Source organism: Ranitomeya variabilis, chromosome 2, assembly GCF_051348905.1.
Source record: "Ranitomeya variabilis isolate aRanVar5 chromosome 2, aRanVar5.hap1, whole genome shotgun sequence".
Taxonomy (NCBI): domain Eukaryota; kingdom Metazoa; phylum Chordata; class Amphibia; order Anura; family Dendrobatidae; genus Ranitomeya; species Ranitomeya variabilis.
This window is the reverse complement of record NC_135233.1, coordinates 183,925,947-183,948,844: the sequence shown is the minus strand read 5'-3', so window position 1 is coordinate 183,948,844 and position 22,898 is coordinate 183,925,947. Positions and strand designations below refer to the sequence as shown.

At 42.5% G+C, this 22,898-nt stretch overlaps 1 protein-coding gene across 2 annotated transcripts in view; it reads left to right on the top strand.

Moving 5' to 3' along the window:
* The window catches only part of TRIM67 (tripartite motif containing 67), a 286,203-nt gene that overhangs the window by 179,281 nt on the left and 84,024 nt on the right, over positions 1–22,898 (top strand). Inside the window, exons 5-6 of one of the 2 annotated variants that reach the window (XM_077283277.1) lie at positions 1,575–1,728; positions 13,778–13,923. In XM_077283277.1, the coding sequence (XP_077139392.1) occupies positions 1,575–1,728; positions 13,778–13,923 (300 nt within the window). Of the gene's footprint in view, positions 1–1,574; positions 1,729–13,765; positions 13,924–22,898 lie in introns of both variants that reach the window. The other variant, XM_077283276.1, reaches the window with a different exon arrangement.

Here is a 22,898-nt window from a genome sequence, read left to right as displayed (position 1 = left end):
ATGCGATTTTTTCGCGGAAAAAATCGCAACATTTGCACAAAAAATGCGGAATACCTTGTAAATAATAGGAGGCATATGTAAGCGTTTTTTTCGCGTTTTTATCACGTTTTTATAGCGAAAAAACGAGAAAAAAACGCTAAAAATCCTGAACGTGTGCACATGGCCTTAAGGTTTTATATGGCCATTTCCAGATATGATGGACTTGTTGCAGATGTTCATTGCAAATTCTGGTTGGCTCATATTATTGGGTCTTCAGTATGGACCAGAAGCCACATTCTTAGGCCGGAGTCACTCTACCATGCAACGCGGCCGAGTGCTATGTGATAAAATCTGCATACGAGAATAATTGCAGCATGCTGCGATTGGCAGCAAATCTCGGCTCACTCTCACCCATATAAAGTCTATTGGTGCGAGTGACACAACGCTCAGCACTCGGATATCACCTGAGTGTGGCGTGTTATACAGTATATGCTGGAAGTGGAGGAGATGGAGAAATTACTTACTCCTCCTTCTCCGCAGCTGTGCTCCGATCCGCTCTGTTCCAGAGGATCGGACTACAGTAGCATGACACTCGGCTGACACTCGCAGCAGAGCAGGAGCCGAGGGTCATTAGCAAATCGCATTCGATGCTCTCGCACAGGATGCCATGAGCTAGTGTGACTCCAGCCTTAGTGTAAGTTCATGAGACTCACATTGAGGCTTTCATGGACTAATGAGACAATGAAAAAGTGTCTTCCAGCTCACAGAGGACGCTGTGTAAGGGTATGTGCCCATGATCTGGAACTGGCAGTTCTTTTAATGCAGTGCATGTCCATTGTGTCTAAAGCGCTGCCGTCTATTGAATGCAGGTGATTCCACATGTGTTCACTGAACTGTGTGGATTCACTGCATCCAATACATTCTTTGGGTGAAATAGGCATGCTGCGGTCTGGAGAGATGCGCCGCATGCCTGTCTCCTTGGGTGAACAGGTGGCTTCTGTGGACACGGGATTTCTTGAAATCCCATCCACTAAACTGTAACAGCTGGCTAGCCGCTGCGGGTTTGATGCTGCACAAGTACGCAGCATTCAACCCCCAGCGTTTACTGTTTGTGTGCATGTACCCTACGTCATCATTTGGGGCTCCACTTACAAACATATCCACCATAACGTGAGTTATTTGTACTGTATTAGGGTTCTGATTTCTTCATGTCTCAACTTTTATTCAATGGTACGTTATACAATTTTATGTTAAATGTTATTTTATAACATTACAAAGTATAAATATTTATTAGTGATGAGCGTCAATGGAAAATCATTTTACCATCGGACAAATTCCCTATTATAGAGGCACATTTTCCAAATAATTGATCAAAATATAGTTCACCCATTTAGTGTTACAGCCTTTTATGTGTCTTTTCATGTGTGTGTGATTAATAATCGGTTTCAATTTTACATGAATAAAAATATATTGTTTATTTTTCTTTGGAGTTTGGCGCAAGTCTTGCATAAAAATCTATCTGAACTGTGTTGAAAATGATTTAATTCTTGTTTTTTATTTTTTTTTTATGTTGTTTTTTATGTGTCGTTATAAAGATTTCAGATGCTCTGATAAAACGCGTTCAAAGCTCGCAAGAACAGTGGGTTAAAGGAGCACTGGAACCAAAAGTCTCTTCTGAGTTTGAGCTCACATTGGACAGCGACCCTTTGCTGCAAGCTATTCACCAGCTGGACTTTATTCAAATGAAATGTAAGGGTGAGCTCCTGGTTCTTATTTGCCATGTGTGGTTCACTGTGAGCAAGATGAAAATGTGAAAACCTGTGCCGAGAGACTGTTAAAGGGAACCTGTCAGCTGAATTTGGCGGGACAGGTTTGCGGTCATATGGGCGGGGTTGATTCACCCTTTCCTTACCCGCTGGCTGCATTCTGGCCGCAATATTTGATTGTAGTTCATGCTCTGTCCTCCGCATGCGCCGGCGCACTATGTCCCGGAAGTATTTTGCTGTGTTCCAGGACATAGTGCGCCGGCGCATGCGCACTAATGCTTTTCGGCTTTGCCCGCAGATGGGCAAAGCATACTGCGCGTGCGCAAGGCAAGATTGCCTTGCGCAGACGTGTACTACGGAGGACAGAGCATGAACTTCAATCAAATATTGCGGCCAGCATGCAGCCAGCGGGTAAGGAAAGGGTGAATCAAACACCCGAAAACCCCGCCCATATGACCGCAAACCTGTCCTGCCAAATTCAGCTGACAGGTTCCCTTTAACATTTAATGGACTCAGGTGCATGATTCTAGAGATGCTTGGGTGAACTGAAGATAGCAAATGACTGAAGCACTAAATAGAGGCATAGAGAACTTTACAGCACATTTCTTATATATAGATTTGTCAGTAGTTTCAAATGTTAAAGTAACATTCTACTTTTCGAGGGGTGTACCAATTCATTTTTTTTACTTAAATGCATATAAAAATGTGTATGCATGTGTCCACATTCACACGTTCAGTATTTGGTCAGTATTTCACCTCAGTATCTGTAAGCCAAAACCAGGAGTGGGACAATCAGAGGAAAAGTATAATAGAAATACGTCACCACTTCTGTATTTTTTTTTAATCAGATACATTTTTATTAAATATAACAAAATAAAACAGGTATTACATATCACATATCCTTACTCAGTTTACATTTTATTGTAAATTATTCCAGTTTTAGAAAACATCCCGCTTCCAGACCCTTACTCAATGGCAAGATCTTTATTAAGTACTTCCGACTACTCGGCACCTGCCCCCTCCCCTCTCCTCCCCCCATCCTTTAAGATGCTGGCATTGTGCCGATAAGAAATATAACCAGGGATTAGGGAGCGCCAAACCACCCTCCTCTTTTGACCTCTGTAATGTTTCCTGTTGAGTCTTGAACTCTTCCCACCCCATATTAATTCACCAAGCAATGATTTAATCCTACGAAACCTACACAGTGGGAGCCAAGTAGGAGAATTATGTAGCATATACAATAGCTGTGGCATCACAATCATCTTAAGAAGATTCACTCTACCCACTACTAAAAGATGTAACTTATTCCACGCTGAAATTTTAGTACAAATTTTTTGTAAGAGCGGACTTAGATTAAGTTCCTCAAAACTTGTCAATGGAAGAGCTATATGGATACAAAAATATTTACATTTTTGAACCACCTTTAATTTAGTATATACTTCCACCTCTCTAATGCAGTCATTGTCCCCATCTATCGGCAAAACACATGACTTATCCCAATTAATCATCAGTCACGAAATCTGCCGCAAATCCTCAACTAGTGTCACCACATTTCTCAAGGTCACCCCAGAATCTTCCAAGAAAAGCAAAATAGCATCGGCATATAAAGCCACCTTCTCCTCCATTGTCCCATATACAAATCCCCTTATCTCCTGTGCTCCTCTTATCTTAGCAGCGAGGGGCTCCACAGCCAGGGCAAAAAGCAACAGGGACAACAGACACCCCTGCCTCGTACCCCTAAACAACGGAAAGCTCTCCGACAATTTATTATTTACTCTGATTTTAGCCGTTGGAGTGGAGTACAGCAACCTCCCCCAAGAAATAAACTTTGGCCCAAACCGCAGGCGTTCCAGTAGCGACCACAAGTAGTTCCATTCTACACTGTCGAAGGCTTTGTGTGCATCCAAAGATACAATCACTCTCTTACCCGCGTTTTCAGCTGGGATTTAAATACAGCCTCCTTAAATTGACAGCAGTAGACTTATTAGGCATAAAACCAGATTGGTACGAATGAACCACTTTGTCAATTACACGGGTTAGCCTGTTTGCCAGGGCCTTTGCCAAAATCTTAATATCCGCCATCAAGAGTGAAATTGCACTATAAGACTCTGGCAACTGTGGGTCTTTGTCAGCTTTAGGGATGACCACAACAATGGCTTCCCTCATAGATGCAGGCAGCACTCCCCTCTCCAACGACTCATTACACCACTTCTGTATTTACAGTTATATGAAAAAGTTTGGGCTCCCCTATTAATCTATAAAAATAGTTTTTTTTTGCAACAGCTATTTCCGTTTCATATATCTAATAACTGTTGGACACAGTTATGTTTCTGCCTTGAAATGAGGTCTATTGTACTAACAGAAAATGTGCAATCTGCATTCAAATTGACAGGTGCATAAGTATGGGCACCTCACCAGAAAAGTGACATTAATATTTAGTAGATCCTCCTTTTGCAAAAATAACAGCCTCTAGTCGCTTCCTGTAGCTTTTAATGAATTCCTGGATCCTGGATGAAGGTATTTTTGACCATTCCTCTTTACAAAACAATTCCAGTTCAGTTAAGTTTGATGGTCGCCGAGCATGGACAGCCCTCTTCAAATGATCCCACAGATGTTCAATGATATTCAGGTCTGGGGACTGGGATGGCCATTCCAGAACAGTGTAATTGTTCCTCTGCATGAATGCCTGAGTAGATTTGGAGCGGTGTTTTGGATCATTTTCTTGCTGAAAGATCCATCCCCTGCGTAACTTCAACTTTGTCACTGATTCATGAACATTATTGTCAAGAATCTGCTGATACTGAGAGAAATCCATGGGTCCCTCAACTTTAACAAGATTCCCGGTGCCGGCATTGGCCACACAGCCCCAAAGCATGATGGAACCTCCACCAAATTTTACTGTGGGTAGCAAGTGTTTTTCTTGGAATGCTGTGTTTTTTTGCCACCATGCATAACGCCTTTTTGTATGACTAAACAACTCAATCTTTGTTTCATCAGTCCACGGGACCTTCTTCCAAAAAGAAATTGGCTTCTCCAAATGTACTTTTGCATACCTCAACCGACTGTTTGTGGCGTGCTTGCAGAAACAGCTACTTTCGCATCACTCTCCCATACAACTTCTCCTTGTGCAAAGTGCGTTGAATAGTTGACCGATGCACAGTGACACCATCTGCAGCAAGTTGATGCTGCAGCTCTCTGGAGGTGGTCTGAGGATTGTCCTTGACTGATCTCACCATTCTTCTTCTCTGCCTTTCTGATGTTTTTCTTGGCCTGCCACTTCTGGCCTTAACAAGAACTGTACCTGTGTTCTTCCATTTCCTTACTATGTTCCTCACAGTGGAAATTGACAAGTTAAATCTCTTAGACAGCTTTTTGTATCCTTCCCCTGAACAACTATGTTGAATAATCTTTGTTTTCAGATCATTTGACAGTTGTTTTGAGGAGCCCATGATGCCACTCTTCAGAGGAGATTCAAACAGGAGAACAACTTGCAAATGGCCACTTTAAGTAGCTTTTCTCATGATTGCATACACCTAGCTATGAAGTTCGAAGCTCAATGAGGTTACAAAACCAAAAAAAAAGTGCTTTAGTAAGTCAGTAAAAAGTAGGTAGGAGTATTTAAAACAAGAAAATGATAAGGGTGCCCATACTTATGCACCTGTCAAATTTTGTTTGAATACAGATTGCACATTTTCTGTTAGTACAGTAAACCTCATTTCAAGGCAGAAACATTACTGTGTCCAACAGTTATTAGATATATGAAACTGAAATAGCTGTTGCAAAAAAAAAAATTTTTATAAAACATTAAGCTTAAGATTAATAGGGGTGCCCAAACTTTTTCATATAACTTGTATCACTACTCCTGATTTTGGCTTATAAATACTGATAAAATACTGACCAAATACTGAACGTGTGCACGTGACCTTAGACTTTTACAGGCGCTTTGTTTTCCCGCACATTCAACTTTGAAGTGGCCTGTGGTTATAAATATGCTTAGTAGAGCTAAAAATAAAGTCAGATAAAAGTTGCAAACTCTTCAGTCTGTCAGAATGAGCTTGAACAATGCAAATTTTTAATGAAACCCAGTTTAAGAAATTATTTTTAAGCGAAAATTCATGTATTTATGCAGGAAGAAAAGTTGTCCCCATTGGAGAACAAACTCTATAGCTAGCATAGTAAGAAAATCCAACTTCCTCTAGCTTATGCATTTTGGTGTTTTCTGTTGGAATTCAATTATTGTTCTGTGTGCAATGCAGAAAGCATCTTTTGTTTCTTACACAGTTAGTTACTGCTGATGGATTGTAATGTGGCTTTAGTATATCCTACGTATGGCACGAGTACCTACATAATCACTGCAGCATGGCTTCTTATCCAAATCTCCATTGGAGTAAGTGGTACCTCCATTTTTGTTAGTCACGTGTTACTGCTGAGGGAGTGCTAATTAAGATTCACAATAGTATAAATAACATCTGTCAACAACTGACTGATGTTTTTTCCAATTCAAAATATTTTTTATGTTGGTCATTAAACCATTAACCAATTAATCATTTTGTATAAAAATTCTGTAATGTGCCAACATAGGAAAAAAAGCCTTAAAAATTATAGTTTATTATATATACCTTAAAAACATGTTAATTACACACAATCAAACATACACACGTGGTCAAAATTGTTGGTACCCCTCGTTTAACCCCTTTCTACCATTGGGCGTACTATTCCGTCCATTTGGGGTGGGCCCTACTTCCCAAGGACGGAATAGTACATCCAGCGTGATCAGCCGCGCTCATGGGGGGATCGCGGCCGGGTGTCAGCTGACTATCGCAGCTGACATCCAGCACTATGTACCAGGAGCAGTCACGGACCGCCCCTGGCACATTAACCCCTGGCACACTGCGATCAAACATGCTCGCAGTGTTGCGGCGGTATAGGGAAGCATCGCGCAGAGAGGGGGCTCCCTGCGTGCTTCCCTGAGACCCTCGGAGCAACGCGATGTGATCGCGTTGCTCCGAGGGTCTCCTACCTTCTTCTCCCTGCAGGCCCCGGATCCAAAATGGCTGCAGGGCTGCATCAGGGTCCTGCAGGGAGGTGGCTTACCAGCGCCTGCTCAGAGCAGACGCTGGTAAGCCTGCAGCCCTGCACGTCAGATCGCTGATCTGACACAGTGCACAGCAAAGTGTCAGATCAGCGATCTGACCCTATAGTATCATGTCCCCCCTGGGGCAATGTTATAAAGTAAAAAATATATATATTCACGTGTAAAAAAAGAAAAAAATCCTAAATAAAGAAAAAAATATATATAATGTTCCCATAAATACATTTCTTTATCTAAATAATAAAAAAAAATAAAAGTACACATATTTAGTATCGCCACGTCCGTAACGACCCGACCTATAAAACAAGTTAACCCCTTCAGTGAACGCGGTAAAAAAAAAAAAAAAACGAGGCAAAAAACAACGCTTTATTATCATACCGCCAAACAAAAAGTGGAATAACACGCGATCAAAAAGACGGATATAAATAACCATGGTACCACTGAAAACGTTATCTTGTCTCGCAAAAAACGAGCCACCATACAGCATCATCAGCAAAAAAATAAGAAAGTTATAGTCCTCAGAATAAAGCGATGCAAGAATAATTATTTTTTCTATAAAATAGTTTTTATCGTATAAAAGCGCCAAAACATAAAAAAATGATATAAATGAGGTATCGCTGTAATCGTAGTGACCCGAAGAATAAAACTGCTTTATCAATTTTACCAAATGTGGAATGGTATAAACGCCCCCCAAAAAAGAAATTCATGAATAGCTGGTTTTTGGTCATTCTGCCTCACAAAAATCGGTCAAAAAATGTCACGTGCCCGAAAATTTTACCAATAAAAACATGAACTTGTCCCGCAAAAAACAAGACCTCACATGACTCTGTGGACCAAAATATGGAAAAATTATACCTCTCAAAATGTGGAGACGCAAAAACTATTTTTTGCAATAAAAAGCGTCTTTTAGTGTGTGACAGCTGTCAATCATAAAAATCTGCTTAAAAAAAATATAAAAGTAAATCAAACCCCCCTTCATCACCCCCTTAGTTAGGGAAAAATAATAAAATTAAAAAAATGTATTTATTTCCATTTTCCCATTAGGGTTAGGGCTAGGGTTAGGGCTAGGGTTAGTGCTAGGGTTAGGGTTGGGGCTAGGGTTAGGGTTTCAGTTAGAATTGGGGGCTTCCACTGTTTAGGCACATCAGGGGCTCTCCAAACGCGACATGGCGTCCGATCTCAATTCCAGCCAATTATGCGTTGAAAAAGTAAAATAGTGCTCCTTCCCTTTCAAGCTCTCCTGTGCGCCCAAACAGGGGTTTACCCCAACATATGGGGTATCAGCGTACTCAGGACAAATTGGACAACAACTTTTGGGGTCCAATTTCTCTTGTTACCCTTGGGAAAATAAAAATTTGGGGGGCTAAAAAAACATTTTTGTGGGAAAAAATGATTTTTTATTTTCACGGCTCTGCGTTATAAACTGTAGTGAAACACTTAAGGGTTCAAAGTTCTCAAAGCACATCTAGATAAGTTCCTTGGGGGGTCTAGTTTCCAATATGGGGTCACTTGTGGGGGGTTTCTACTGTTTAGTTACATCGAGGCTCTGCAAATGCAACGTGACGCCCGCAGACCAATCCATCTAAGTCTGCATTCCAAATGGCGCTCCTTCCCTTCTGAGCTCTGCCATGCGCCCAAACGGTGGTTCCCCCCACATATGGGGTATCAGCATACTCAGAACAAATTGGACAACAACTTTTGGGGTTCAATTTCTCCTGTTACCCTTGGGAAAATACAAAACTGGGGGCTAAAAAATAATTTTTGTTGAAAAAAAAATGATTTTTTATTTTCACGGCTCTGCGTTATAAACTGTAGTGAAACACTTGGGGGTTCAAAGTTCTCACAACACATCTAGATAAGTTCCTTGGGGGGTCTAATTTCCAATATGGGGTCACTTGTGGGGGGTTTCTACTGTTTAGTTACATCAGGGGCTCTGCAAATGCAACGTGACGCCCGCAGACAATCCATCTAAGTCTGCATTCCAAATGGCGCTCCTTCCCTTCCGAGCTCTGCCATGCACCCAAACGGTGGTTCCCCCCACATATGGGGTATCGGCATACTCAGGACAAATTGGACAACAACTTTTGGGGTCCAATTTCTCCTGTTACCTTTGGGAAAATACAAAACTGGGGGCTAAAAAATAATTTTTGTTGGAAAATGCGTTATAAACTATAGTGAAACACTTGGGGGTTCAAAGCTCTCACAACACTAGATATAGATAAGTTCCTTAGGGGTCTACTCTCCAAAATGTTGTCACTTTTGGGGGGTTTCAATGTTTAGGCACATCAGTGGCCCTCCAAACGCAACATGGCGTCCCATCTCAATTCCAGTCAATTTTGTATTGAAAAGTCAAACGGCACTCCTTCCCTTCTGAGCTCTGCCATGTGCCCAAACAGTGGTTTACCCCCTCATATGGGGTATCAGCGTACTCAGGACAAATTGTACAACAACTTTTGGGGTCCATTTTCTCCTGTTACCCTTGGTAAAATCAAATTGGAGCTGAAGTAAATTTTGTATGAAAAAAAGTTAAATGTTCATTTTTATTTAAACATTCCAAAATTTCCTGTGAAACACCTGAAGGGTTAATAAGCTTCTTTAATGTGGTTTTGAGCACCTTGAGGGGTGCAGGTTTTTGAATAGTGTTACACTTGGGTATTTTCTATCATATATACCCCTCAAAATGACTTCAAATGAGATGTGGTCCCTAAAAAAAATGGTATTGTAAAAATGAGAAATTGCTTGTCAACTTTTAACCCTTATAACTCCCTAACAAAAAAATTTGGTTCCAAAATTGTGCTGATGTAAAGTAGACATGTGGGAATTGTTACTTATGAAGTATTTTGTGTGACATATCTCTGTGATTTAAGGGCATAAAAATTCAAAGTTGGAAAATTGCAAAATTTTCTAAATTTTTGCCAAATTTCCATTTTTTTCACAAATAAATGCAAGTCTTATCGAAGAAATTTTACCACTATCATGAAGTACAATATGTCACGAGAAAACAAAGTCAGAATCATCAGGATCCGTTGAAGCGTTCCAGAGTTATAACCTTATAAAGGGACAGTGGTCAGAATTGTAAAAATTGGCCCGGTCATTAACATGCAAACCACCCTTAGGGGTAAAGGGGTTAATGACAGAAAAACCCACCCACAATCGTCACAGAAATAACTTGAATCTGACAAAAGTAGTAATAGATAAAAAAAATCTATGAAAATGAACAAATGAAAGTCAGACATTGCTTTTCGTGTGTAAACAACTTGGCACGCTGCTATAGTTGAGGTGAAGAGATTTAATGTGATCCAAAATAAGAGTACATACTGTAGTGATAACGTTTCAGTCATCAAGACCTTCAGCAATGTACTGCAAGCAAAATAAAATATAAGAACAAAACAAAGTATATACAACATAATCAAAATGTCAGAATACTAGACATCATCAGAGAAAACATCATACATTATTAGCCAAGACGTAACATCATCAAAAGGTTGCACAGGTGCATTCCAAGCAGTCAGAAACAACAGTGTTAATAAAGAATAATCCATTTGAATAAGGTTGCAGTCACACAATTAGTATTTGGTCAGTATTTTACATCAGTATTTGTAAGCCAAAACCAGGAGTGGGTGATAAATGCAGAAGTGGTGCATATGTTTCTATTATACTTTTCCTATATTTGTGCCACTCCTGGTTTTGGCTACAAATACTGATGTAAAATACTGACCAAATAATAATAGTGTGACTGCAACCTTATAGTATTTGGTCAGTATTTTACATCAGTATTTGGAAGCCAAAACCAGGAGTGGGTGATAAATCCAGAAGTGGTGACGTGTTTCTATGATACTGTTCCTCTGATTGTTCCTCACCTGGTTTTGGCTTCCAAATACTGATGTAAAATACTGACCAAATACTAATAGTGTGACTGCAGCCTAATAGTGGAGATGCAGAGTAGGGGAATGACTAGAAAATCAGACCTACCTATAAGATATTAGAGATTATCATGAGGATCTCACAGTAAATTTAAAAAAATATTTAGCATTGAGAGTCCTCAGTGGTTGATACCTTTTAATGGCTAACTGAAAAGATGGTAACAAATTGCAAGCTTTCGAGACTACACAGGTCTCTTCATCAGGCAAAGACTAAAAGAATTTTTGTCTCCCAAATCATAACATTATGGACATGAAATTACTTGTGTTAAAAGGTAGCTTCAAATCTAAGAGAGACAGAAGAGTCTGGGAATATAAACTGATGATGACCTTTGACAGTCTCACTGCAGGAATGAATGTGTCGCATGGATTTATGTCTTTTTACATCAACTAAGGAACTTGCCCCTCAGATCATGTGGGGTCATCACAACAGAACCAGACCCCCAATCAGAGGACAATAAAACATTCCTTATCTAAGAACTGGCCCAATATTTATGGACATAACTGTTTATCACTCATGGTAATTCTGTGTATTAATTATAGGGGATAACTGTTGTGAATTCCGTTCTTGGGCTCCATCCTGTGGTCATGAATGGTATTTTTGGGAGTTCTGCTCTTGGGCTCCCTCTGGTGGTTTTGAGTGGAACTTAGCAGCTGCTTTCACTAATCGGTGCCCTGGCCTTGTTATTTAACTGGGCTTTAGGCTGTAGTTGATGCCAGCTGTCAATGTTTCTTCCTGTGGATTCAGTCCTTTCCTGGAAGTTCTCTGTTGGCCAGTCCATTTCAGCTTAAGATAAGTTCTGCTAGTTTTTGGGTGTTTCCCTGCTTATGACCTTCTGTTCAGTTTAAGTTATGTCTCTTTTGTCCAGCTTGTCATTATGAATAATTCCGGCTAGTTGGAAGCTCTGGGGTCGCAGATTTGCTCCTCCACACCGTGAGTCGGTGTGGAGGTTATTTTTTGTAAACTCTGCGTGGACTTTTAGTTTTTATACTGACCGCACAGTAGCCTTTTCTATCTCTGTCTATTTAGATAGTTTTGGCCTCCTTTGCTAAATCTAGTTTCATTTCTGAGTTTGTCATTTCCCTCTCCACTCACCGTCAATATTTGTGGGGGGCTATCTTTCCTTTGGGGGTTTCTCTGAGGCGAGATAGTTTTCCATTTCCATCTTCAGGGGTAGCTAGTTCTTAGGCTGTGAAGAGGCGTTTAGGCAGAGATAGGCACGCTCCACGGCTATTTCTGGTGTTGGTGTTAGGAGTAGGGATTGCGGTCAGTAAAGCTACCACCTCCCCAGAGCTTGTACTTTATTTGTTTTACCCATCAGGTCATTTCAGTTCTGCTCCGTAATCACTAGGTCATAACAGTGATCACTGTCGGTGGAGCTGCCACCTCCGCTGAGCTTGTCCATGATTGGTCTTACCCACCAGGTCATCTCAGTACTGCTCCGTAACCACCAGGCCATAACAGATAACTCAGGAGACTCTTTGCGTGGAACAAGACAACTACAGAACACAGTTTTATAAGTGGTAAAGTCTATATTATCACATGGTGATTCAAACAGGTGCAGAGAGAAACTCAAGTCCACAACACTTGGTGCAAATAATAAACGCAGCTTAGAAGTCTATAGGAAACTTCAGAGGAAAATGCAATCAAGCAGAAAGAGATAGATCTTTTATTTATTATTACTTTTGTCAGATTCAAGTTATTTCTGTGACCATTGTGCTTTTTTCTGAGATTAAATGAGGGGTACCAACAATTTTGACCACATGTGTAACACAATGCTGTAAATAGATAGAAGTATACAATATTGCTATAAGAGCCAGGCAAACAATAGAAAGCCTTTATGACCCTAGATAAAGTCCTAAAAGTCTGAAGCTGACCAACCTCGGAGGTTGGCACCCTAATCGATAATGGCACCTCTACTCCTCGGCGGCTCTCCCTAGAATGCCTTAAAACAAGCCCTCTCACCTAAATGACTTAATGTAATATATGGTGTAAAATAGAAAAGCTTTTGATAAGTAACAAATGATTTGCAAAAACTAGGGAGTAAAAATCAATAATTATCAACAGATGTCTTAAATAGCCTTATAAGAAGGCTGGAATGGTTTGTTCCAAGATGGTATTTCCAGCTAAATCCACACCAACATCCAGACCTGGAATAACATTTCTGGCATAAGGAACACAATAGCTCGTCTTTAAAGCGAGGAGCTGTGATGTTAGGCACATGTTACACTGATATCCCACCCCAACTCCAATCATCTTGGCAGAGCTGGGCAAAGCTGGAATGAAAACGCCAAATGTTGCAAAATTTGTATGCTGCAAAAAACTTTTGAGACATTTTAAAGCTGTTTACTCTCAAATTATGGTGTAAAATCTTTGATAAATTGGTTGTCTGTTGGACAGCCGTGAGAACTGGAGTTGGGAAACACTGCTGTTGAAAATTTCCTGCACAGGGATTTTCCATCCAGAATATTTTGAAAGAATATTTACAGCATTTCTGGCCCGAAGGGACCTATACTAAACGGCCGAGTCAGCTAGATGCTCGCCTCATTACATCACAAAATTCTATTTGAAACACACCTGCACGGTAGTTAGGTTTATAGGAAAGGACTGATGCAAAGTCAGATTGCCCCTGGACAGACTAAAAGTATGGATCTTAGTACTGTATGGATATCCTGCCAATGCTGATGTGCCTATAAGCGAGTCCCCTAGTGTGTTAGCCTGTGTACATTGTACAAATTAAAAAAGGTTCTTATTCTGCACTTGAATTCTGAACCAGTGTTGAGGCAAAAATATCAACTTTTCAGGGAAATTGCTGTATGTGTGTATAAACTTGTTTGCTGTGCAGAACATGTGAGATTATTATTCATTATTACAAAATCCTGATCTACAGCACAAAAAAAATCCTTCAATGTCATTCTCTTTTTCTTTCCTCCACACTAAGTATGCCCATATAGCTACATGCAAATGCTGTAGGAGAAAGGGCAGAGTTACACTAATCTGTAATCAGTTCCTGTTACAGTGCCCCCTGTACCACTCTTGCAGTTGGAGAAGTGCTGCACCCGGAATAATAGCGTTACCCTGGCTTGGAGAATGCCACCTTTTGCTCATAATCCTGTGGAAGGATACATACTGGAACTAGACGACGGAGATGGTGGTCCATTTAGGGTATGCAAAGAAGTATAATATTTTGTGTGTACTGTATATTTAATATTAAGTATGAGTTAAAGGCAACCAGAGAGATGATACATGCTTCCCCATCCACGGGCAGCATATATTAGGCTGTAGTTGTTTGGTCTCAACCATGGCGAGACCTATCAGTCACTGGCTGTGGGCAATCAGAAGCTGCCAGTGACCCACCTGTCCGACTAGTCTCCCAAGCGGCTTGGTCTCCTGCAGCTACTAAAGCATGTTTTCCTCTGAAACGCGGTAGCTCAGGCAGCATGTGTCAGCTGTCAGGTTCCCTTTAAAGGTGTTACACTTTGCAAGAGGTATCTATATATATAATCGTCTAAGGGGCACTTCCATCTGTTTGTCTGTCTGTTACGGAAATCCCGCGTCGCTGATTGGTCGCAGTCCAGCCGTGAATTTGCCCCTTCCTACCCTGTCAGTGCCCCCTCCAGTCAGCGCTCACACAGGGTTAATGGCTGCATTACACCGCGCTATGCCGCGGTGTAACACAGTCCGTTAACGCTGCTATTAACCCTGTGTGACCAACTTTTTACTATTGACGCTGCCTATGCATCAATAGTAAAAAGATCTAATGTTAAAAATAATAAAAAAAAATATAAAATCTTTATATACTCACCTTCTGGTGCCTTTCCCGCTCCTCGCGACGCTCCGGGCCATGCATTGCTGTCTCGCGAGATGATGACGTAGCGGTCTCGTGAGACCGCTACGTCATCATCTCGCGAGACCGCAAGAGACCGCTACGTCATCATCTCGCGAGACCGCAAGAGACCACTACGTCACCATCTCGCGAGACCGCAATGCATTCTTGGGACCGGAGCGTTGCGAGGGGCATCGCTAAATGTCTCACCTGGATCCGGGGGCCGACGGAAGGTGAGTATATAACTATTTTTTATTTTAATTCTTTTTTTAACAGGGATATGATGCCCATATTGCTATATACTACGTGGGCTGTTTTATATACTATGTGGGCTGTGTTATATACTACATGAGCTGTGCTATATACTACATCGCTGTGCTATATACAGTAATATGTGGGCTGTTATATATACTGTGAGCTGTGTTATATACTGCATCTCTGTGCTATATACTACGTGGGCAGTGCAATATATTACGTGGCTGGGCAATATACTACGTGGCTGTGTTATATACTGTGTGAGCTTGGCTATACACTGAGCTGTGCTATATACTATGTGGCTGTGTTATATACTACGTGGGCTGTGCTATATACTACGTAGCTGTGCAATATACGTGGCTGTGCTATATACTACGTGGCTGTGTTATATACTACGTGGGCTGTGTTATATACTACGTGGCCTGTGTTATATACTACATGGGCTGTGTTATATACTACGTGGGCTGTGCGATATACTGCATGGGTTGTGTTATACACTGCGTGGGCTGTGCTATATACTACGTGGACTGTTATACACTGTGTGGGCTGTGTTATATACTACATGGGCTGTGCTATATACTACGTGGCCTGTGTTATACACTATGTGGGCTGTGCTATATACTGCATGGGCTGTGCTATATACTACATGGGCTGTACTATATACTATGTGGGCGGAGCTATATACTACGTGGCTGTGCTATATACTACGTGGCTGTGTTATATGCTACGTGGCTGTGCTATATGCTACATGGGCTGTGGTATATGCTACGTGGGCTGTGTTATATGCTACGTGGGCTGTGTTATATGCTACATGGGCTGTGTTATATGCTACGTGGCCTGTGCTACATACTACGTGACCTGTGCTATATGCTACGTGGCTGTGCTATATGCTACATGGGCTGTGTTATATGCTACGTGGGCTGTGTTATATGCTACTTGGCTGTGGTATATTTCTCTGCTGTATCTGCACATCATGAATCGTGGAATGTGTTAAAGAGGGGGGCCCACTTAGACTCTTTCACCCGGGGCCCTCAAAAACCTGGAGCCGGCCCTGGCTTCACTGATTGGTCACACCCGGCTGGCCGCGAACAATCAGCGACTGGCGCAGTCCGGCCGCGAATTGGCGCTGAATTTGAACCACGCTTTGCTAATTGGTCATGCCCGGCCGGCCGAATCCTGTGTATAAATTGCATTATTCTGAAAACTTCATAAATAAACTACATACATATTCTAGAATACCCGATGCGTTAGAATCGGGCCACCATCTAGTGATTTTATAATAAGCAATTCTATTTTTTCAATTTGCAGTCCTTTCCAAGTAGTTGATTTGGGGGTGTCACTGCTGCCATAACAAGGTCAGAGCCCTAAGTACCTGCTTAAACCTATGGACACCTATGATGTCCACACTGAACAATGAATGGTTCTGCCATTCCTCACTGCTGAAATAAATTGAGTAGATCCAATTATGGAACTATGTCCATAACCTAAAAGCCCTTTTAGGTCTCATTCAGACGTCAGTGATTTTTATCATATGCAAAAACCAGTACAAGTTACATCAGTGTTTTTTATCAGTTTCATCAGAATTTGGTCAGTGTATGAGTCCATAGACTTGCATTGGTGACTTTTAATTCACAGTCAGATATACTGTATATCAGAGAAGTATGCTTTGTGCAGACTGCTAAGTCCTAGGAAAAAATGAAAAGTCGGATATGTAAACTACCCCATAGACTGTGAAAAGCACAGATACAGCACACATTCAAGAAAAACTGATGTGTGAATGAGCCCTTATTCTCTTCAAAATGTTCTGTTCAGGTCTCATTCACATATCAATATTTTGCATCAGTGTTAGTATGCCAAATCCAGGATCATAGTGAACAATATTTAAAAAAAAAAAATCTTGTCCACAATACAGTTGGAAGGAGCATGGTCGTTACATCATGGAGTCATCCTAGTAAATAGTAAATCTATTGTTATCAGTAAGGGAATTTGCTGGCAGCTGCACATTTTCCTGCTGCAGAGACCACTGTTCCATTCTAATGATTTAGGAGGATGGGGTAAAACCAAAGTAGGGGAAGAAAGAGGAATATCACACTCACTAAACCATGCAACAGTCACATATAAACCCACCAAACACCTACTCATATAGACACCAACTACTATCCTCCCAACCATGCAGCAAAAGCTAGCTCTGATGGTGTGTGTCAGTCAGGACCCAGATTATATAGGGGATAGGAGTGGCTAACCATGATCAGCTGAGAGCCCTAGCTACCAGAGCTCTGCACATGGTAGATTAACCCCTGTACTGCCAAAAGAAATGTACATAGTTTAAAAACAAGGTGAAATTGTTCTATTCAGTGCATGAGTAGGAGCAATCAGACGCTGCAGTCTTCTGGCTCCTCTCTGTTGCGGTAACCCCATGACAATGGGTCCAGGAAAAACATCAGTGTACCATCTGTCTTCTGTGCATGTTAAATATTGAAATGAATAGGAATAACTTTGTAATTTATTTATTCATGCATGAAAAATAATGATGACCCACTGACCAAACACTGATGACACAGGGATCCAAAACACTATTCACACCACTGCTATTTTTTTGCATTCCTGAAAAATACATGTGAATTAGTCCTACGGGGAAGGAAGAAGAAAGAGTTCAGATATCCCTTACTGTAAGAATGTGTTCAGAGAGAATCCAAGATTCAGAGGAACCAGAGAAAATGGGGATAAAACATTCCGTTGTTACAATAAAAATTGAACTTCTGGCTTGAAAACGGCCCTTTTGGGCCAAAAAGATGCTTCACTCGTCTACCTCAATTGTATTTTACCATGTGATTTTTAAGGATGGAATAATGGAATAAAGGTTAGGTTTTATCCCTATTTTCTCTGGTGCATCAGAATCTTGGATTTTCTGTCAGGACTGTTGTCGGGTGTCCCAGAACCAAGGGCTCCTTCTCTGTCCCTAACGCTACGTGATAAAAGGGAATTATCACACACTCAAAACCTAGCAACAGTCACAGATAAATCCACAAACTGCCAATTCTATTAAAGGGAACCTGTCACCCCCCCCCCCCCAGGCGTTTGTAACTAAAAGAGCCACCTTGTGCAGCATTGACACTAATGAAGGAAGAGGAGGCGGTGCCCGGCGCGCAGAGGCCATGATTGATGGCTGGAAGGCGTCTGGATTCGGGGGGAAAGACCTGCACCTGGACGATTTCACGGTATGAGGAACAAATTTCAAAACCGATTCTTTCAGCAGTGCCAGGGACCCGAACTAAAAGAGCCACCTTGTCAAAATGCAGCATCAGTGCTGCACAAGGTGGCTCTTTTAGTTATTATTATTATTTATTAATATAGCGCTATTTATTCCATGGCGCTTTACATGTGAGGAGGGGTATACATAATAAAAACAGGTACAATAATCTTGAACAATACAAGTCACAACTGGCACAGGAGGAGAGAGGACCCTGCCCGCGAGGGCTCACAATCTACAAGGGATGGGTGAGGATACAGTAGGTGAGGATAGAGCTGGTCGTGCAGTGGTTTGGTCGATCGGTGGTTACTGCAGGTTGTAGGCTTGCCGGAAAAGGTAGGTCTTCAGGTTCTTTTTGAAGGATTCGATGGTAGGTGAGAGTCTGATATGTTGTGGTAGAGAGTTCCAGAGTAGGGGTGATGGGCGAGAGAAATCTTGTATGGGATTGTGGGAAAAGGAGATAAGAGGGGAGTAGAGAAGGAGATCTTGTGAGGATCGGAGGTTGCGTGCAGGAAAGTACCGGGAGACGAGGTCACAGATGTATGGAGGAGACAGGCTATGGACGACTTTGTATGTCATGGCTAGGCTTTTGTACTGGAGTCTCTGGGTAATAGGGAGCCAGTGAAGGGATTGACAGAGGGGAGAGGCCGGGGAATAGCGGGGGGACAGGTTGATTAGTCGGGCGGCAGAGTTTAGAATAGATTGGAGGGGTGCAAGAGTGTTAGAGGGGAGGCCACAGAGCAGGAGGTTGCAGTAGTCGAGGCGGCAGATGATGAGGGCATGGACTAGGGTTTTTGCAGATTCTTGGTTTAGTAATGTAAGGATCCGTGAAATATTTTTGAGCTGAAGGCGGCAGGAAGTGGAAAGGACAGCGAGCTTGTGGGACTGAGGAGAGTGGGCAGCTGTTTACTGTAATAGATAGGTTCATTGGGGGGGTCGCGTGAGATGGGGGAAAGACAATGAATTCTGTTTTGTCCATGTTGCGTTTTAGAAATCTAGCGGAGAAGAAGGATGAAATAACGGATAGACATTGAGGGATTCTGGTTAGTAGGGTGGTGATATCTGGTCCAGAGATGTAGATCTGTGTGTCATCAGCATAGAGGTGATACTGAAAGCCATGAGATTCTATGAGCTGTCCCAGGCCAAAAGTGTAAATGGAGAAGAGCAGGGGACCTAGAACTGAACCTTGCGGGACTCCGACAGATAGGGGGCGAGGTGAGGAGGTGGTGTGTGAATGGGAGACGCTGAATGTCCGTTCTGTTAGGTATGACGAGATCCAGGATAGGGCCAAGTCTGTGATGCCAAGGGATGAGAGGGTCTGTAGTAATAGGGAATGGTCCACTGTGTCAAAGGCAGAGGACAGGTCCAGGAGGAGAAGGATAGAGTAGTGTTGCTTGCTCTTGGTGGTTAATAGGTCATTGGTGACCTTAGTTAGGGCAGTTTCAGTGGAGTGGTGTGACCGGAAGCCTGATTGTAAGCGGTCGAACAGGGAGCAGGAAGATAGATGGGAGGACAGTTCAAGATAGATGTGTTGTTCCAGTAGTTTTGAGGCATAGAAGAGAAGTGATATAGGGCGATAGCTAGATACAGAGGATGGGTCAAGAGAGGGCTTTTTGAGGATAGGTGTGATTGAGGCATGTTGAAAGCTTGAGGGGAAAACGCCAGTTGTTAGTGATAGGTTGAAGAGATGGGTTAGAGTTGGGATGAAGACTGTGGCGAGGTTTGGGATGAAGTGGGAAGGGATCGGGTCAAGTGCACAGGTGGTGAGATGCGATCTTGAGAGTAGAGTGGAGAGTCGATCTTCTGTAATGGTAGAGAAGTTGGTTTTCGAGGTGGAGGTCTGGGTAGTTGGGAGGAAGGGTTCTGGGGGTTGTCGACTAAAACTGTCTCTGATGTTCTCAATCTTCTCCTTGAAAAATGAGGCAAAGTTTTCAGCTGAGATGAGTGGGGAGGGAGGAGGTGCTGGGGGATGGAGGAGAGAGTTGAAGGTGTTGAATAACTGTTTAGAGTTGTGAGACAGGGAGAATATGAGAGACGAGAAGTAGGTTTGTTTTGCTGTGGCGAGTGTAGTCTTGAAAGTAGTGAGGGACTGTTTGAATGCGATAAAGTGCTCGTTGGAGTGGGATCTTTTCCATCTCCACTCTGCAGCCCTGAAAGCTCGCCTCAGTTTTTTGGTCAGGCTGGTGTGCCAGGGCTGTCTGTTGATTTTGCGAGCTTTGGTATGTGTGAGAGGGGCAAGAGATTCCAAAGCTGCAGCTATTGTGGTGTTATATAGAGCGGCAGCGTCATCCGCATTGTGTAGGGAACTTATGTCTGTGAGAGGGAGGAGGGATTCAGAGAGTGAATGTAGATCAAGGTGTTTAAGATTTCTGCGAGGGTGTGCAAGTTTGTGGTGTGGGGATTGTAGACAAGGAGTGGAGAGGGAAGAGAATGTGAGTAGATTGTGGTCAGAAAGAGGAAGAGGTGAGTTAGAGAGCTTAGATAGAGAGCAGAGGCGGGTGAAGATGAGGTCCAATGTGTGACCATCTTTGTGAGTGGCTGCAGAAGACCATTGAGTGAGGCCGAAGGAGGAAGTGAGAGATAGAAGTTTAGTGGCAGCTGAGAGGGAAGTGTCAATGGGTATGTTGAAGTCGCCCATGATGATAGTGGGGATGTCCGCAGAAAGGAAATGAAGTAGCCAGGTGGTGAAGTGGTCAAAGAAGGTGGTGGCTGGCCCTGGGGAGCGGTAAATGACAGCCAGTTGAAGGTTGGTGGGGGCATATATGCGCACAGAGTGCACCTCAAAGGAAGGGAGGGTAACAGAGGGTGGCAGTGGGATTGGGGTGAAGGAGCAGTTATCTGACAGGAGAATACCAACTCCTCCGCCATGCTTGCTGCTGGGGCGGGGTGTGTAAGAAAGGTGGAAGCCACCATACGAAAATGCAGCAGGAGAGGCTGTGTCTGCAGGGGTGAGCCAGGTTTCAGTGATGGCGAGGAAGGAAAGTTTGGTAGTAACAAAAAGATCGTGGATGTAGGAAAGCTTGTTGCAGACAGAGCGAGCGTTCCACAGAGCTCCTGTTAGTACTACTAGGGAAGTGGGGGCTGGGCGAATGGGTATAAGGTTAGAGAGGTTACGGAAATTTCTGTTGGAGCTTGGATGGGAGGTAGAACTGACTGTGGGATGTGGTGAGGAGGACCAGGGTTTGGAGAGATATCACCAGTAGTGAGAAGGAGCAGAGAAAGTGTTAGCAGGTGGGAGCAGGAGAGGGCATGAGGTGGCTGTCTGTGCTTAGAGACAGAGGATTGTATGTTAAGGAACAGTTCTGAGGGGGAGGTGAGATGGATGGGAGGATTGAAGAGGAGATGAACAGTTCTTTACTAGGAGTAGGGATTAGGGGAGTTTGCAGAAAGTGAAGAATTATAGGGGTGAAAGTGAAAACAAACTGAAACATTGTTTACAGTGACTGGCCAGTTACCTTCAGTTCCCTTCTGTTTCAATTCTGATTTTACTTCTAAAATTAATCTTCACACTTCTAGGACACACTTATAGGAATCACACAGCAGACTAAAGTCATTGCAGACGTGTGCTATGCAATATATGTACAACTAAGTGCATTCAGGTGTGAAGCAGAGAGGAGTGGTCTCTGCTCATCTTGGTCAGGGAATTAAGGGTGGACCAGATGCATACAATCAAGCATTGAGTAAACAAGGTCATAAATAACACAGGGTAAGCTGGGGTTAGCTGAAAGGCATGCCGTGAGAATGCTAGGAGCAGAGGGAAGTCTGTGTGGAAAGTTGGGTGATGTACTATGTGCACTTCATAGACAGACATTCAGGAGAGCAGGCTGGAGAGCCGGGTGCATGAACATACCTGTAGGAAGAATAGACATGCTGGTTAGAGTGCGATGGTGGCAGATAGCAGGGCACAGTCTGTATACATCCTTCTGGTTTTAATTCTAAAATTAATCTTCACACTTCTAGGACACACTTATAGGAATCACACTGCAGACTAAAGTTACAAACGCCTGGGGGGCTGACAGGTCCCCTTTAACCACCAACAACCTCCAGCCATGCAGCAAAAGTCACTCTGACAATGAGTGCTAGCAAGGGCCCACAGCTGAGAGACTAAACTCTCCAGGAGCTCCCAACTGAGCAGATTAACCCCTGCACTGCTAAAAGAAATTTACACCATTTAATATGAAGGTGAAGTGCTTCTAACCAGTTCAGGAGTAGGAGAAATCAGACGCTGCAGTCTTCTGGCTCCTCTCCCACATGGTAAACCCATGACATTTTCTATGGCTTTGGACCATGTGGGGGGTCTAACCGAGTCAGCACGTAGCCGCCTGTGGTGCATGATTAGGACTCTTGGACTAAATGTGTTCAGAGAGATTTATTTTCTGCCATGTGCAACAGCGAAATACAGGCCTTAAGTGCTATCAGTGAAAAAACCTTGGCTTCCTGTTCACATTTATGTCTTTTTTTAGAATATTTAAATTTAAAGAGTAACAATTGTTTAAATTTTTATTTCTTAATAGTACACATGAAAATTTATAGGTAAAATCCGTACTTAGTGAACTCAGATTTCTCCATTACTGAGATAGAATATGGCAGTTGCTACTTTTATGGGGAATTGTTATGTGATCTGACAGCACCCTGAGGTTGGGACAGAGACCCTGATTCCAGTGATTCTTCGTTTACTGGGTGGAACAATTATGATAGAGTCCCAGTTTTCTCTGCTGCAGACAGACTCAGGTGTTGAGCTTTGTATAACCCGTCCACACCACAGCTTTCTATGTACATAGTACAGTGACAGTGCTGATCAGTACTGAG